The sequence below is a fragment of the Colobus angolensis genome, unplaced genomic scaffold, assembly GCF_000951035.1.
Source record: "Colobus angolensis palliatus isolate OR3802 unplaced genomic scaffold, Cang.pa_1.0 Scaffold35, whole genome shotgun sequence".
Lineage (NCBI taxonomy): Eukaryota > Metazoa > Chordata > Mammalia > Primates > Cercopithecidae > Colobus > Colobus angolensis.
In genome coordinates this window covers 8462427-8476139 of record NW_012116821.1, presented here as the reverse complement: position 1 = coordinate 8476139, position 13713 = coordinate 8462427, and the positions used below count along the sequence as shown (strand labels likewise).

The following is a 13713-nucleotide window of genomic DNA, read 5'->3' as shown; positions in this document are numbered from 1 at the left end:
CCATAAGCTCTAAATATGAACATTAAGACATATCCCTTTGAATACAAAGCTGATACAAGTTAGTTTTTTCTAATGTCAAGAAACACAGCCTTGGTGACACGGTGAAACCCTATCTCTACAAAAATTAGAAAAATCAGCTGGGCATGATGGCACACCTGTAGTCCCAGCTACTTGGAGGCCAAGGTAGGAGGATCACTTGAGCTTCGGAGACAGAGGTTGCAGTGAGCCGAGATTGTGCTACTGCACTCCAGCCTGGGTGACAGAGTGAGACCCTGTCTCCAAGAAAAAACAAAACAAAACAAAAAACAAAAACACTCACTATCGGACAAGAAGTTATTGTCAAAAAAAAGAACAAAAAAAACCAAACCACTCAACAGGAGACTGAGATAACCCATTGTACTGTAATTACAACTCTATAGATGGTGTGCATGTGTAGTTCCTGCTATTTGGGAGGCTGAGGCAGGAGGATGATTCAGCCCAGGAGATTGAGGCTGCAGTGAGCAGTGATGGTGCCACTGCACTCCAACCTGCGTAACAACATGAGACCCAGTCTCAAAAAAAATTCATCCCCATTCTTTTCCCTGAACTTAATCCCCAAACTGATCATTGGGCCAATTACCAAACAGCTTTCAAGAGGACAAGAAATAAGTAATCCTGGAAATGAGTGAAAATTCAAAATCTGCACTCCATTCTCTTCTCTCCTCTGTACTTATATTCAATAAACAGTCCAAGCTTTCTTAGAATTCTCTTTCTAATCCAATCGCCTGTCACTGGAAAGAGCCTCTGAAATGTACACCCCCTCCATCTAGTTTCCCACCTAGCCATCACCAACCTCCCCCTCCACCCACCAAACCATTCTCCACACAATACTCCACAAAAGCCAAACTGACCATGTTTTATTATCATACTTTAAAACCTCCATTGTTTACCAAATAACTTACAGGATAAAGTATAACACTCTTAAAATAGTTAACTTGGTTGTAAGTGCCAATCACATTCAAATCTTTACCATATACTAAACACCTCCACACTTTCACATATACTTTCCCCTATATATGGAATGCCCTTCTCCCACTTACCATTTAAGACCAATCTCATGTCACCTCCTCTGCATGAAACACTTCCCCAAATCCCAAAATGTATTTACTCCTTCCTATGTGCTCCCAAAGCACTTTCCACTAGCCATTTTAACACATATCATAATGTGTTATATTTACTTAATTACAGGAGGCAGCAGAGAGTAGTGGCTAACAAGAGATGCTTTGGCATAAGACAGAATTGAGTCCAATATACAATCTTCCACCTGGTAGCTATATGACTTTAGGAAAGTTGGTAACCTCCTCTAGGACGCAGTTTTCTCATGAATAAAATGAGGTAATACATCAACCCAGCTCAAAGTGCTACCGTGAGTGCATTCCGCACTACCCACCTTCAGGCTAGCACTCACTCACTCAACAGCAGCAGAGCTGAGTCTAGATGAGGAAAACCATGGTTGTCTATCTCAGACTGAAGGCGGAAGTGGGTTTTCCTCCTCCAAGGAGGGACTATGTCTAAAGTTATCCCCATAGAGAGGATTCCGGGAGGACAGTGGAGTAAGAAACACCAGGAATCCATCTCCCTATCTAGACAACACTTCACTGGCAGAATCTGTCTTACATAACTATTTTGTAACTCTGGAGTCTACTGAAGGCTTGCAAGTTTCAGGGAAAGGCTTGGAGGGTAAATTATGAAGACTTTTGGTCAATTTTAGTTCCTTGGTTTGTACCTCCATGTTGGGGCTCAGTGATACCCGAAATATGGCATTTTGACATGCTGAATGAACAAGCCTCAAAGTCTGACTTTCCTCCCTGCCCTCCTGATACCCCCCACCATATCCCAAAGCCTTCAACTGCCTAAGATCCAGACCCACCAAAATGAATAACTGCTTTTCTCCTCCTCCTGTAGGACCAAGAAGGTAACCACACCTAAACAGACCCTTCACAAGATAGTGTACAAGTTCATCTCTGTTCTCTGATCCATTCTCCCTAGCAATCCTATCAACAGAATTCCTCTTCTCCCCCTTCCCATTGTTTCACCAGGATGGTATATAAGCTTCTGAACTACATTGGAGTGTGGGGAATCACTTTGTGGTTCGCCCCATGTACACATCAAATACATTTGTATGTCTTTCCTCCAATTAATCTGCCTTGTCTGAGTTGATTTTTCAGCAAATCTTCAGAGGGCAAAAGGGAAGTTTCCCTTGGTCCCTACATCCACACTTTGTTTTCTAAATAATAAACTAATGCATTTAAAAGAATTATGAGTTTATGCTATGGGGCACACAATGTACAAAGATGTAATTATGTGAAATCAAACACTGAAAGAGGTGGGGATGGAGCTATAAAGGAGCAGAGTTTTTTATATGTCAAAGTTAAACTGGTATAAATTGAAATTACAATATTTAGGATGTTTAATGTAATCCCCATGGTAACCACACAAAAACTACAGAATATACTCAAAAGAAAATGAGACGTGAGCAGTGGCTCACGCATGTAATCCCAGCACTCTGAGAGGCTGAGACGTGGATCGCTTGAGCCCAGGAGTTCGAGACAAGCTTGAGCAACATGGCAAAACCCAGTCTCTATTTACAAATAAAATAAAATAAAAATAAGAAAATGCAAAGAAATATAAACATTTCACTACAAAAAAAATCAGCTGAACAAAAAAATAGTAATGCAGGAAATAAGGAACAAAAGGCTATATGCCTATAGAAAACAAATAGCAAAATGACAGAGGTCCTTCTTTTTATCGTGTGTGACAGGGTCTCCTGTCATCCAGGTTGGAGTGCAGTGACATGATCATAGCTCACTGCAGCCTCAATTTCCTGGGCTCAAGTGATCCTCCTGCTTCAGCCTCCTGAGTAGCGAGGACTAAAGGTGCGCGCCACCATGCCTGGCTAATATTTTTTTACTGTTTGTAGGAACACGGTCTCATCATGTTGCCCAGGCTGGTTCAAACTCCTGGACTCAAGTGATCTTCCCATTTCAGCTTCCCAAAGTGCTGGGATTACAGGAATGAAACACAGCACCTGGCCCTCCTTCCTTAACAGTAATTACTTTAAATGTAAATGGTTAAATATTCCAATCAAAAGACCGACTGGCAGAATGGATTAAAAGCACCTGATCCAACTACGTCCATCTACAAGAGACTCACTTTAGATCCAAAGACACAAACAGATTGAAGGTGAAAGGATGGAAAAAATATTACATGCAAACAGTAACCAAAAGATAGCAGGGTGGTGACTATAGTATTAGACAAAATAGACTTTAAAACAAAAAAAGATTACAAGAGAAAAAAGACATTACATATTAGCAAGAGGTTCAATACAGCAAGAAGATATAACATTTATAAACATTTATGTACCTAATGCCCATCAAAATGTACAATGCAAAAACCAACAAAAACAGATAATGCTACAATAACAGTTTCAGACTTCAATACACCCTCCATCACCAATAATGAATAGAACAACCAAAAAGAAGGTAAGGAAATAGAGGACTTAACACAAACCAACTAGATCTAACAGACATATATAACACTCACTACCCAACAGCAGCAGCACTCACATCATTCTGTAGTGCCCATGGGACATTTTGCAGGACAGACTATATGTTAAGCCAAAAATTAAGTCTCAGTATATTTTAAAAGATAACTATCATACAAAGTATCTTCTCTGACCATAACAGATAAGTATGACCAATACAGATGAGTACACTGAGATACACAGAAGTTAAATCAGTAACCAATACAGGTGAGTATACTGAAACACATGGAAGTTAAATAACTTACAATAGGCTGTAGAGCCAGGTTTCAAAACCAGGCAATTTTGAAAAAGTAAGGTCAGAGTAAGGTTAAATAAGTTTTGAAAAGGTAAGATCAAGCCCCAAAAGTAAGATCAAGGAGTCAAAACAAAAACTTTTTTCAAAAACTTTTTTGAAAGTATACATTTTATCTCAATTGAAAAGGAATTCTTTCCATAACCTAAGGAAAGAATAAAAGCATGCTTTTGATTATTTAAAATTCTAATAATTACAAGCAATCAGTTATTTTCTCTTGTCAAATATACCAATAAAAGCCTAATGATATACAATGTTTAAAGTGATAACTCTTCTATTGTAAATCAAAAAAGTAGCAAACAAAATTATGCACGTAATAATGGCTGGATTGAAATTCCAAGTAAACATTAAGAATACTTGCTATTTTAAAAGCACTAAGCAAGACAAACATTAACAATTACTAAGAAAGCACAAAGTGGGCAGTGCACACAAAAGGTATTGTTGGCAACACCAAAGATGGGTAGTGCTAAGGTAATTATGTGCAATTATTTCAAAATGTTAAGGATATCCAAATTATGTAAGGCTCCAATCATGGCACAATGGTAAATACTCTGGAAGCCATTAATACACAACTATGATAAATTGATTGTAAACTTGTATCATTAAAGTTGTTTGACAAAAATATCTGGCTTTTAACTCCCAGAACTTTACAGTACTGTTCTGTAAGTGCTCCTTAGCTATGTAAAACAAAAATGCTAACACATTAGTTTTTTGGATATTTTTGTTGTTGTTAGCAAAGAGCACATACCAAAATATACTACCTCCCAAAATGACAACTACAGCAAAAGACCATTACTAAGGAAGCTCTCCTCCAAGCAGCACTTCCCAAACAGCTACAATTTAGACTCATACATGGATCTTTAAAAAATACCAATACCATAGCACCCACTCCAGACCAAATAAATCAGAGTATCTGGGGATGGGTGCAAGTGTTTTAAAAAGTTCCCGAAGTGATTCTAATGTGTAGCCAGGGTTAAGAATCACTGTGCCAAGGAAATCTAAGCCCTCTGTGGTATCATTTCATACAGAGCTTTTGTCCTTCATTGTCTGAAAAAGTATTCATTTTACTCAGCCAACTTGCAAATCAAGAGAGTAAAACAAATAGGACCCTTTAACTACTAAAAGGGGTATTAATTAGAAGTACACTTAGCTAAACACGTTAGGCAAAAATCAAGGCAAAAAGAGTCCATTAATGTTTTAGATAACAGATACGTTCAATTAACATGTCAAATATGCCAATAAACAAACTGCGGATTTTTCAAACCACAGACTTTACAAGCTGTGAAATGCTTTCTGGTGCATTCAAGAGCCCACTAATTCTAAAAGAGTCGTGCTGAAACAACTGTCAACCTTAAAAATTTAAAGTCCCAAATGTGTTGCAAAAAACACAAACAAAAAAACCAAAATAAAGATTACTTAAACTGGGCCGGGCGCAGTGCCTCATACCTGTAATCCCAGCACTTTGGGAGACTGAGGTGGGCAGATCACTTGAGGTCAGGAGTCGGAAACCAGCCTGGCCAACATGGTGAAACCTTGTCTCTACTAAAAATACAAAAATTAGCCGGGCATAGTAGCAGGCACCTGTAATCCCAGCTACTTGGGAAGCCAAGGTGGGAGAACTGCTTGAACCCGGGAGGGGGAGGTTGCAGTGAGCCAAGATCATGCCACTGCACGTGAGCCTGGGCGACAGAGTGAGACTTCATGCCAAAACAAACAAAAAAATTACTTAAACTGAACTTTAAGGTTGTATAACTGCCAGAGCAAACCTTTTCATGCTTTCATGCACACACACGCTATCTCTGAAAATACTGTCAGAACTCTGAAATTCAAACACATGCCTACATTTTTGTATTTGGCTACTTAACTGTTTCACAGGACAACTAAATAAATTAAGCCTCAAAAACAAGTATTAAAACATGCTGTTGTGGCCGGGGCACAGTGGCTCACGCCTGTAATCCCAGCACTTCGGGAGGCTGAGGTAGGTGGATCAATTGAGGTCAGGAGTTTGAGACCAGTCTGGCCAACATGGTGAAACCCCATCTCCACTAAAACTACAAAAATAAGCCAGGCATGGTGACTCACACCAGTTTTCCTAGCTACTCAGGAGGCTGAGGCACGAGAATCATTTGAATACGGGAAACAGAGGTTGCAGTGAGCCGAGATCACGTCATTGCACTTCGGTCTGGGTGACAGAGCAAGACTCCATCTCAAAAAATAAAAATACTTTTTATATATATATACACATATACATATATACATATACACATATATACACACACACATACATATATATATATATGCTGTTGCGTTTCCCCAAAGCAGTACTACAGGGTCCTCATCTTTTATGTAAAATCCTTAAGAACAAATGTGTTTCAGAATTTTTCAGATTTTAGAAAGATAACACAGCATTTATACTCAAACAGACCCTGTAAGGTCTAAAATAACACCAATAACCAAACAAATTAATATTCCAAGAGCAGAACATAACTATTTCCTAAGTGAGATAAAGATTATTAAGTAGCCTCCTGTCCGTACAAGTCAGCAAATTATTTTGCAAAAACTTCTGAAAAAACTCCTTTTTCAGAGCTTTGAATGAAGCAGTAATTCAAGATTTCTCTTTGATATTCAAGATACTGCAACTGGGCTGCAGAAAAAAGTCACTATGATGAAAACATCCTTTTAATACAACTGTAATTCTACAGAAACAACTCAAGTTATTAGAGTCCAAGTGGTGCCCAGTAATTTTCATAATGATTAGAATAGCATTTAAGTGTTCAGCTTAATTTTCATAACACGATTTTGAGCAAGACCAAATACATCAAAATATGCATACTGACTAAGGCAAGCCTGAAGCAGAGAGCCCGATGTAAAACAGGGGCAAACTGACACCCATAATAGTTCACCTAACTTTCTATCTAGCAGTGTGGAAACCACACAGGGCTCTGAAGCTAAGTGACCAATGTTCTAATACAAGTTCAACCATACAGGAAAATTACTTACATACTCTACCCCCAGTTTCTTTACCTGTAAATGGAGATAATAATAGAACCTACCTCACTGCATTTTTTTTTTTTTTTTGAGACATAGTCTCACTTTGTTGCCCAGGCTGGAGTATAGTGGCACGATCTCGGCTCATTGTAACCTCCACCTCCCGGGTTCACGCAATTCTTCCTGCCTCAGCCTCCCAGGTAGCTGGGATTACAGGCGTCCGCCACCACGCCCAGCTAACTTTTTGTATTTTTGTAGAGATGAGGTTTTGCCACGTTGGCCAGGCTGGTCTTGAACTCCTGACCTTAGGTGATCCACCCGCCTCAGCCTCCCAAAGTGTTGGGATTACAGGTGTGAGCCACTGTGCCCAGCCAACCTCATTGCATTTTTAAGAAGATTAAATAAAGTAAAAGTTGAACTCCATGATTTACAAATAGCATTAATTCCCTCCACCTAAACTACCACCACTTTTTCAAAGACACTTACATTACTGAAGGGGGTCAAGTATGACTTGTTGGCAGGGCGTGGTGGCTCACACCTGTAGTCCCAGCACTTTGGGAGGCCGAGGAGGGCAGATCACTTGGTGTCAGGAGTTGGAGACCAGCCTGGTCAACATGGCGAAATCCCATCTCTGCTAAAAATACGAAAATAAGCCAGGCATGGTGGCACATGCCTATAATCCCAGCTACTCGGGAGGCTGGGGCAGAACTGCTTGAACCCAGCAGGTGGAGGCTGCAAAGAGTTGAGATCCAGCCATTGCACTCCACCCTGGGCAACAGAGTGAGTCTCTGTCTCAAAAAAATAAATACATACATAAATACATAAATAAATAGTATGATTCATCTATGAAATCAGTTGAATTTTATAATACAAAACTCACCATGAAAATATGACTTTCACCGGGCACGGTGGCTCAAGCCTGTAATCCCAGCACTTTGGGAGGCCGAGGAGGGCAGATCACTTGGTGTCAGGAGTTGGAGACCAGCCTGGTCAACATGGCGAAATCCCATCTCTGCTAAAAATACGAAAATAAGCCAGGCATGGTGGCACATGCCTATAATCCCAGCTACTCGGGAGGCTGGGGCAGAACTGCTTGAACCCAGCAGGTGGAGGCTGCAAAGAGTTGAGATCCAGCCATTGCACTCCACCCTGGGCAACAGAGTGAGTCTCTGTCTCAAAAAAATAAATACATACATAAATACATAAATAAATAGTATGATTCGTCTATGAAATCAGTTGAATTTTATAATACAAAACTCACCATGAAAATATGACTTTCACCGGGCACGGTGGCTCAAGCCTGTAATCCCAGCACTTTGGGAGGCCGAGACGGGCGGATTACGAGGTCAGGAGATCGAGACCATCCTGGCAAACACGGTGAAACCTCGTCTGTACTAAAAATACAAAAAAGAAAATTAGTCGGGCGTGGTGGCAGGCGCCTGTAGTCCCAGCTTCTCGGGAGGCTGAGCCAGGAGAATGGCGAGAACCCGGGAGGCGGGGGAGCTTGCAGTGAGCCAAGATCGCGCCACTGCACTCTAGCCTGGGCGACAGAGCGAGACTCCCTCTCAAAAAAAAAAAAAAATTACAAAAACTAGCCGGGCGAGGTGGGGGGGGCCTGTGGTCCCAGCTATTCGGGAGGCTGAGGCAGGAGAATGGCGAAAACCCTGGAGGTGGAGCTTGCAGTGAGCTGAGATCCGCCACTGCACTCTAGCCTGGGCGACAGAGCGAGACTCCCTCTCAAAAAAAAAAAAAAATTACAAAAACTAGCCGGGTGTGGTGGCACGCACCTGTAATCCCAGCTACTCAGGAGGCTGAGGCAGGGGAATCGCTTGAACCCGGAAGGCGGAGGTTACAGTGAGATGAGATTGCTCTCCACTGGGTGACAGATTGGAATCTACTACCCTGTGCTCATTTTGCAGATGAAAATTTCCCCAATCCCTTACAGATGGTTCCCTGTAAGCTGAGACCTTGATTGCTTTGTGTCATTTAATCATCAGTAAACCCCATGGAATAAAGCAAAATATGTCCACTCTACAAATGAGAAAATTGAGGCTCAGAGAGACTGCCCAAGGTCCCTCACAGTAAGAGAATGTCTGAGGAATCAAACCCGTATCATTTTGACGCCACAAACCCTCCTTCGCCCAGGACATTTCCTGACTGTGGCTGGCACTGTTTCCGCAGGCTGTGAACAGGAACCTGCATTTCAGGGAAGGACGGTGGCGGTAGCAGTCGCTCTCGGGAGGCTCTCCCTCCCCTGGCTGTGGGACCCTAGAGGCTGGTGTCTGCTGAGCTGGGAACTGGGCTTCTGCCGGGATCTTGGAACGACCCCACTACGGTCCAGCGGCAGCTGTGGTTGGGGTCTGTCCCAGAGTCCATTGACCCTCCCTGGGTTAAAAGGATAGCCCACCTGGTTGTAGAGATTGAAAGGACTAATTGCGAAAATGCTTTTCAAAGGAGAAAGTGTGTAATATGCAAATACCAAATATTACACTATATTTTAAAGACTCATTTTAATACTTTATAGTGTGTTAACTAAATGCATCATAATATTCCTTCCTTTGTTGGAGGAAAAATCTGGTTGCTCATTGTCTTTTATTTCATGTCTTCAAAACTAGTATCTATTGTAATCAGTAATGCTTTCCTTCATAATAGATTGTGTTCATATGTATTCTCTCTTCCCTTCAAATTTCCTATCTACTCACTTTGAAAGGAAATTTCTGAAATTCATTTCTATGCATTTCCCCCCTCACTTTTTTCTGCACAAAGTTTCAAAACTATATTATAGGTCAAAAAATAAAATCAAGAAATGAAGGGAAAGTTGGACTGTGAAATCAACATAGCATTGTGATCGCCCAACCCTGATATACCCAGAGTGAACAATTTGCCTTGCTGCAGAAAATTAGTCACAGACTTGTCTCAGCTGAAGTCAGTAGGATCCTGAAGTTCCTTTTGTTTGTTGAATATGTTTTAAGTCTTCCTGGGTTTTAATAATGTTGAACTGTTTTTTTTATTACTCCTATTATGTTTTACTCCGCATTTGTGTAAAGATAATACATCAGTTTTGTAACCTTGTAGCAATATAAGTTATTGATGATAAATACTCCCCTTCTTTCTTTCTGCAGGAATAATATTTTCACTGCAACTTTGGAGTCATGCCTAAAAGTGGCTTGAACCAAATTGAAATAGCAATTTGAAAAAACACCAGACCAATCTAAAATGTTATTTTTTTAACCAAAGCATGTTTAAGATTTGAAAATGTGTCCTCTATTTTCAAAAATATACATATAATTTATCCTAGAACTTAAAATTCCTGAACATAGATAACCTCAGACCACCCAAATGTTCTCCAAAGCAAATGTTAATCATATCTTTAAATAATTTCATTGCAATTTGTGATTCACACTTTTTTTTTTTTTTTTTAGACAGGATCTCATTCTGTTGCCCAGCCTGCAGTGCAGTGGCCCATTCTTGACTCACTGCAGCCTCTTCCTCCAGGTTCAAGTGATTCTCGTGCCTCAGCCTCCCGAGTAGCTGGGACTACAGGCATGCACCACCACACCCGGCTATTTTGCATTTTTAGTAGAGACAGAGTTTCACCAAGTTGACAGGGTTTCACCAGCCTCCCAAGTCACTTCTGACCTCATGTGATCCGCCCACCTCGGCCTGGCAAAGTGCTGGGATTACAGGCGTTAGCCACCATGCCCAGCAGATATTTTTAACCCAATACAATTGTTTCAAGAAATTATTTTAGTGAGATATTTAATAAAAGGAAATTAATATGGCCGGGCGCCATGGATCACATTGAAGACCAACCTGGCCAACATGGTGAAACCCCATCTCTACTAAAAATACAAAAATTAGCTGGGCATGGTGGTGGGCCCCTGTAATCCCAGCTAGTCGGAAGGCTGAGGCAGGAAAATCACTTGAACCCGAGAGGCAGAGGTTGCAATGAGCCAAGATCACGCCACTGCACTACAGCCTGGGTGACAGAGCAAGACTCCATCTCAAAAAAAAAAAAAAAAAGAAAATATGACTTTCAAATTTCAAAAATCCGTCCTGACGTGGTGGCTCAAGTCTGTAAGCCCAGCTAGTCGGGGGGCTTGAAGTGAGTTCAAGATCAGCCTGGGCAATAAGACTCTCTCCACTTTAAAAAGAAAAACTTCAAAAATCCAATGTAGATTAAAAAATGATGGCTAATTTCTGAAATCAGGGCCGTTTCTCAAAACACTTTTTTTTATACCTTTGCTCTGTCTGATCAAAACACATTCTAGCCAAAACCACCGACTACCTTCCCAGTATCTTTTTGTCTTCTACACTACCAATTGCACACATAATGGTTGTTAGGTGAAAATAAAACTACCCTTTTAACTTGGTAGTTAACCCTTTTTAACCCAAGTTAAAAAGTGAACCCTTTTAACTTGAAATACAACAACCACAAGGATGGCCTAGGTTTTGCAGACAAGAAAAGTCATTACAGTATTAAGACTTCACTTATACACAACCACTGTCCAAAGAACCTACCCAATATTTTTTTTCCTTTTTCAACATCGAGGAAGAGCCTACACAATTTAAATGCACTTAGGAAATAAGGCACAACAGTGCAAAATCCAAATTTCATAAACTACCCATTGAGTAAGAAAAGTATTAAGACTGGTAACTATGCACAGAGTTTTGCATCTAATGGATTTTTTAACTTACTGTCAAAGGTACAAAATGATGGAATCCTTTACTATTTATCCTAAATTTATTTTAGTTCTATTCCAAGTCAAGAATGTTAGTTTCCTGCAGATCACAAGGGGCGGGGGGTTAAAAAGAATGTTACAGGCCATTGAATCCGTTCAGCATAACAAGTTCTGAGCTGATTCAATGCTTCACTGTTAACAACTTCCCCGAAGTAGAATACATAACCTGGACAACACAGACCTCCAGCACACCCAGTTGAAGAGAAGATATTTAAGCAAGTTAGCACAGCTCGTGTAAAACAGAAAGCCTTCCCTAAGTTGTTAATACTCAAAACCTACTCCTTACTGTTAACACTACCATAAATAAACCATTAGGCCTTCGCAGTTACATCAGCTTTAAGAATATCATCTGCCATATGTCCTAGTAGAGTGCAACAAATGGATGCAAACATTACCCAAACATAAAGTGAAATATGAAAAGAATCTGTTATTCTGTGCTTGAATTCGATGTTGTTTAATGTGAAAAGGCTTAGAACCAAAAGCAAATCGACCCACTACCTCAAAATTCCCTGTAAGATTAATTAAATGAGACTTAATCCTTCATACTTGCACTTTTTCCGTCACAAACAGGAAACTCCAAAGAAAAGGAAATAGAAAAAAGCCTATTTTTGCTAAGAGTATTTGAATAACAGCATTGCTTCCAACCCCCACAGTGAGTGAACAAATGAAAAAGCAACGGGAGGAAGTGACGGGGGTAGGCGGTGGAGAGCTCAGCTGGAGTCCTAAGCGTGCCACCCCGCTCAGAGAAGCCTCAAAACATCTGTTAAGAGCAGCTGCAACAGGGCAACGGGAGTCGGGGGAGGAGGGCCGCGAACTGGAGAGACTGAGAGTTGTGCCCGCACGTTCAGTCTCTTCCTTGGCCAACTCTTTGCACACCTCCCAAGTCCCCATCCTCCCCATCCCATCTCGCTTCCTCCATAAAGAAAAATCCCAATAAAAGCAGAGGCAGAGAAGACAAAGAGGCAGGAGGAGACTGCAAGGAGCATCCACAACAATGGAGAAGATGGAGCGAGCGAAACTCCTGAGGACAATGAAGGGAGGTGGAGAAGCGCCGAGGGAAACATCGCCGACCCGGGCCCCGCCAGTGGCGGACGCTGGACACAGGCCGGGCCGCACGGTCCTTGTCACCCCGGACGCCGCGGGCTGCGGCCGGGCGCCACAGGGCCTGGGGGCGCTGGTGGGGCCTGCGCGGGTCCGCGGGCAAAGGCCGGCGGGACTCACCGGCATTCTGGTCTCGAGGCCAGAGGTAGTATGTCGCCGGAATCACGATGAGCCCCACGAAGGAGGTGAGGAAGTAGAAGAAGGTGTTCCCACTGTCATCGTACTGGAACTGCTGCCCGGCCATGGCACCCCCTCCTCCGCCTCGCTCTTCTCACCGCCGCCGCCACGACCACGCTCTGCACTCCCGCTCCCAACGCCCCGGCCCGAGTGGCGTAGCTTGGACGCTGCCGCCGCCGCCTCTCCTCCCTGCCCCCACGCCACTCTCACGGACACGCCGCCGCCGCCACTGCTGCTGCCGCCGTCGCCAGCTCTCGCGAGACGAGATAGTTCCCGCCCCGCTCAGTTTTCCCTCCCCCTGCCTGTCCCCAACAAGCTAGCTAAGGGAGACGTGGCGAGCGCAACGGTGGAACTCGGCGAGGTCTCGCCCTTAGCCCCGCCCCAACGTCAAAGCCCCGCCCCCTAACTCCTCCCCTAGGACCCCGCCCCTAACCCCTCCGCCTTCCTCCACCACTCAGTTCCCAGCGCCCCACGCCGGATCCTGGGCGTCGGCTTGTGGGATCCCAGTGAAGGCTTCCCGCGGGAGCAGCGGCCGCGGGCGGTTCACTTGGCTGCGACTGGGGTCCCAGATATTCAGAGAAGAGCTGAGGCTTAGCCTGTCCTGCCCTCTCGATTAATTGCCCTGGTTGATCATGTTTCCTTGGGTTCTGGATCTTCTCCTCCAGCCCCCATATTTTGGATGACAAATGTCATTTGGAATAGGGGGTGGGAGGCCGGGCGCAGTGGCTCACACCTGTAATCCCAGCACTTTGAGAGGCTGAGGCGGGTGGATCATGAGGTCAGGAGTTCGAGATCAGCCTGACCAACATGGTGAAACCCAGTCTCTAATA

General features: G+C 42.8%; 1 protein-coding gene across 1 annotated transcript in view; it reads right to left on the bottom strand.

Annotated features, from left to right (window-relative positions):
- The window catches only part of SEC63 (SEC63 homolog (S. cerevisiae)), a 100159-nt gene extending 86980 nt beyond the window's left edge, over positions 1 to 13179 (bottom strand). Inside the window, 1 exon segment of the mRNA XM_011952834.1 lies at positions 12827 to 13179. Within this exon segment, the coding sequence (XP_011808224.1) occupies positions 12827 to 12950 (124 nt within the window). The 5' untranslated portion in view covers positions 12951 to 13179.
- Positions 13180 to 13713: the final 534 nt, after the last annotated feature.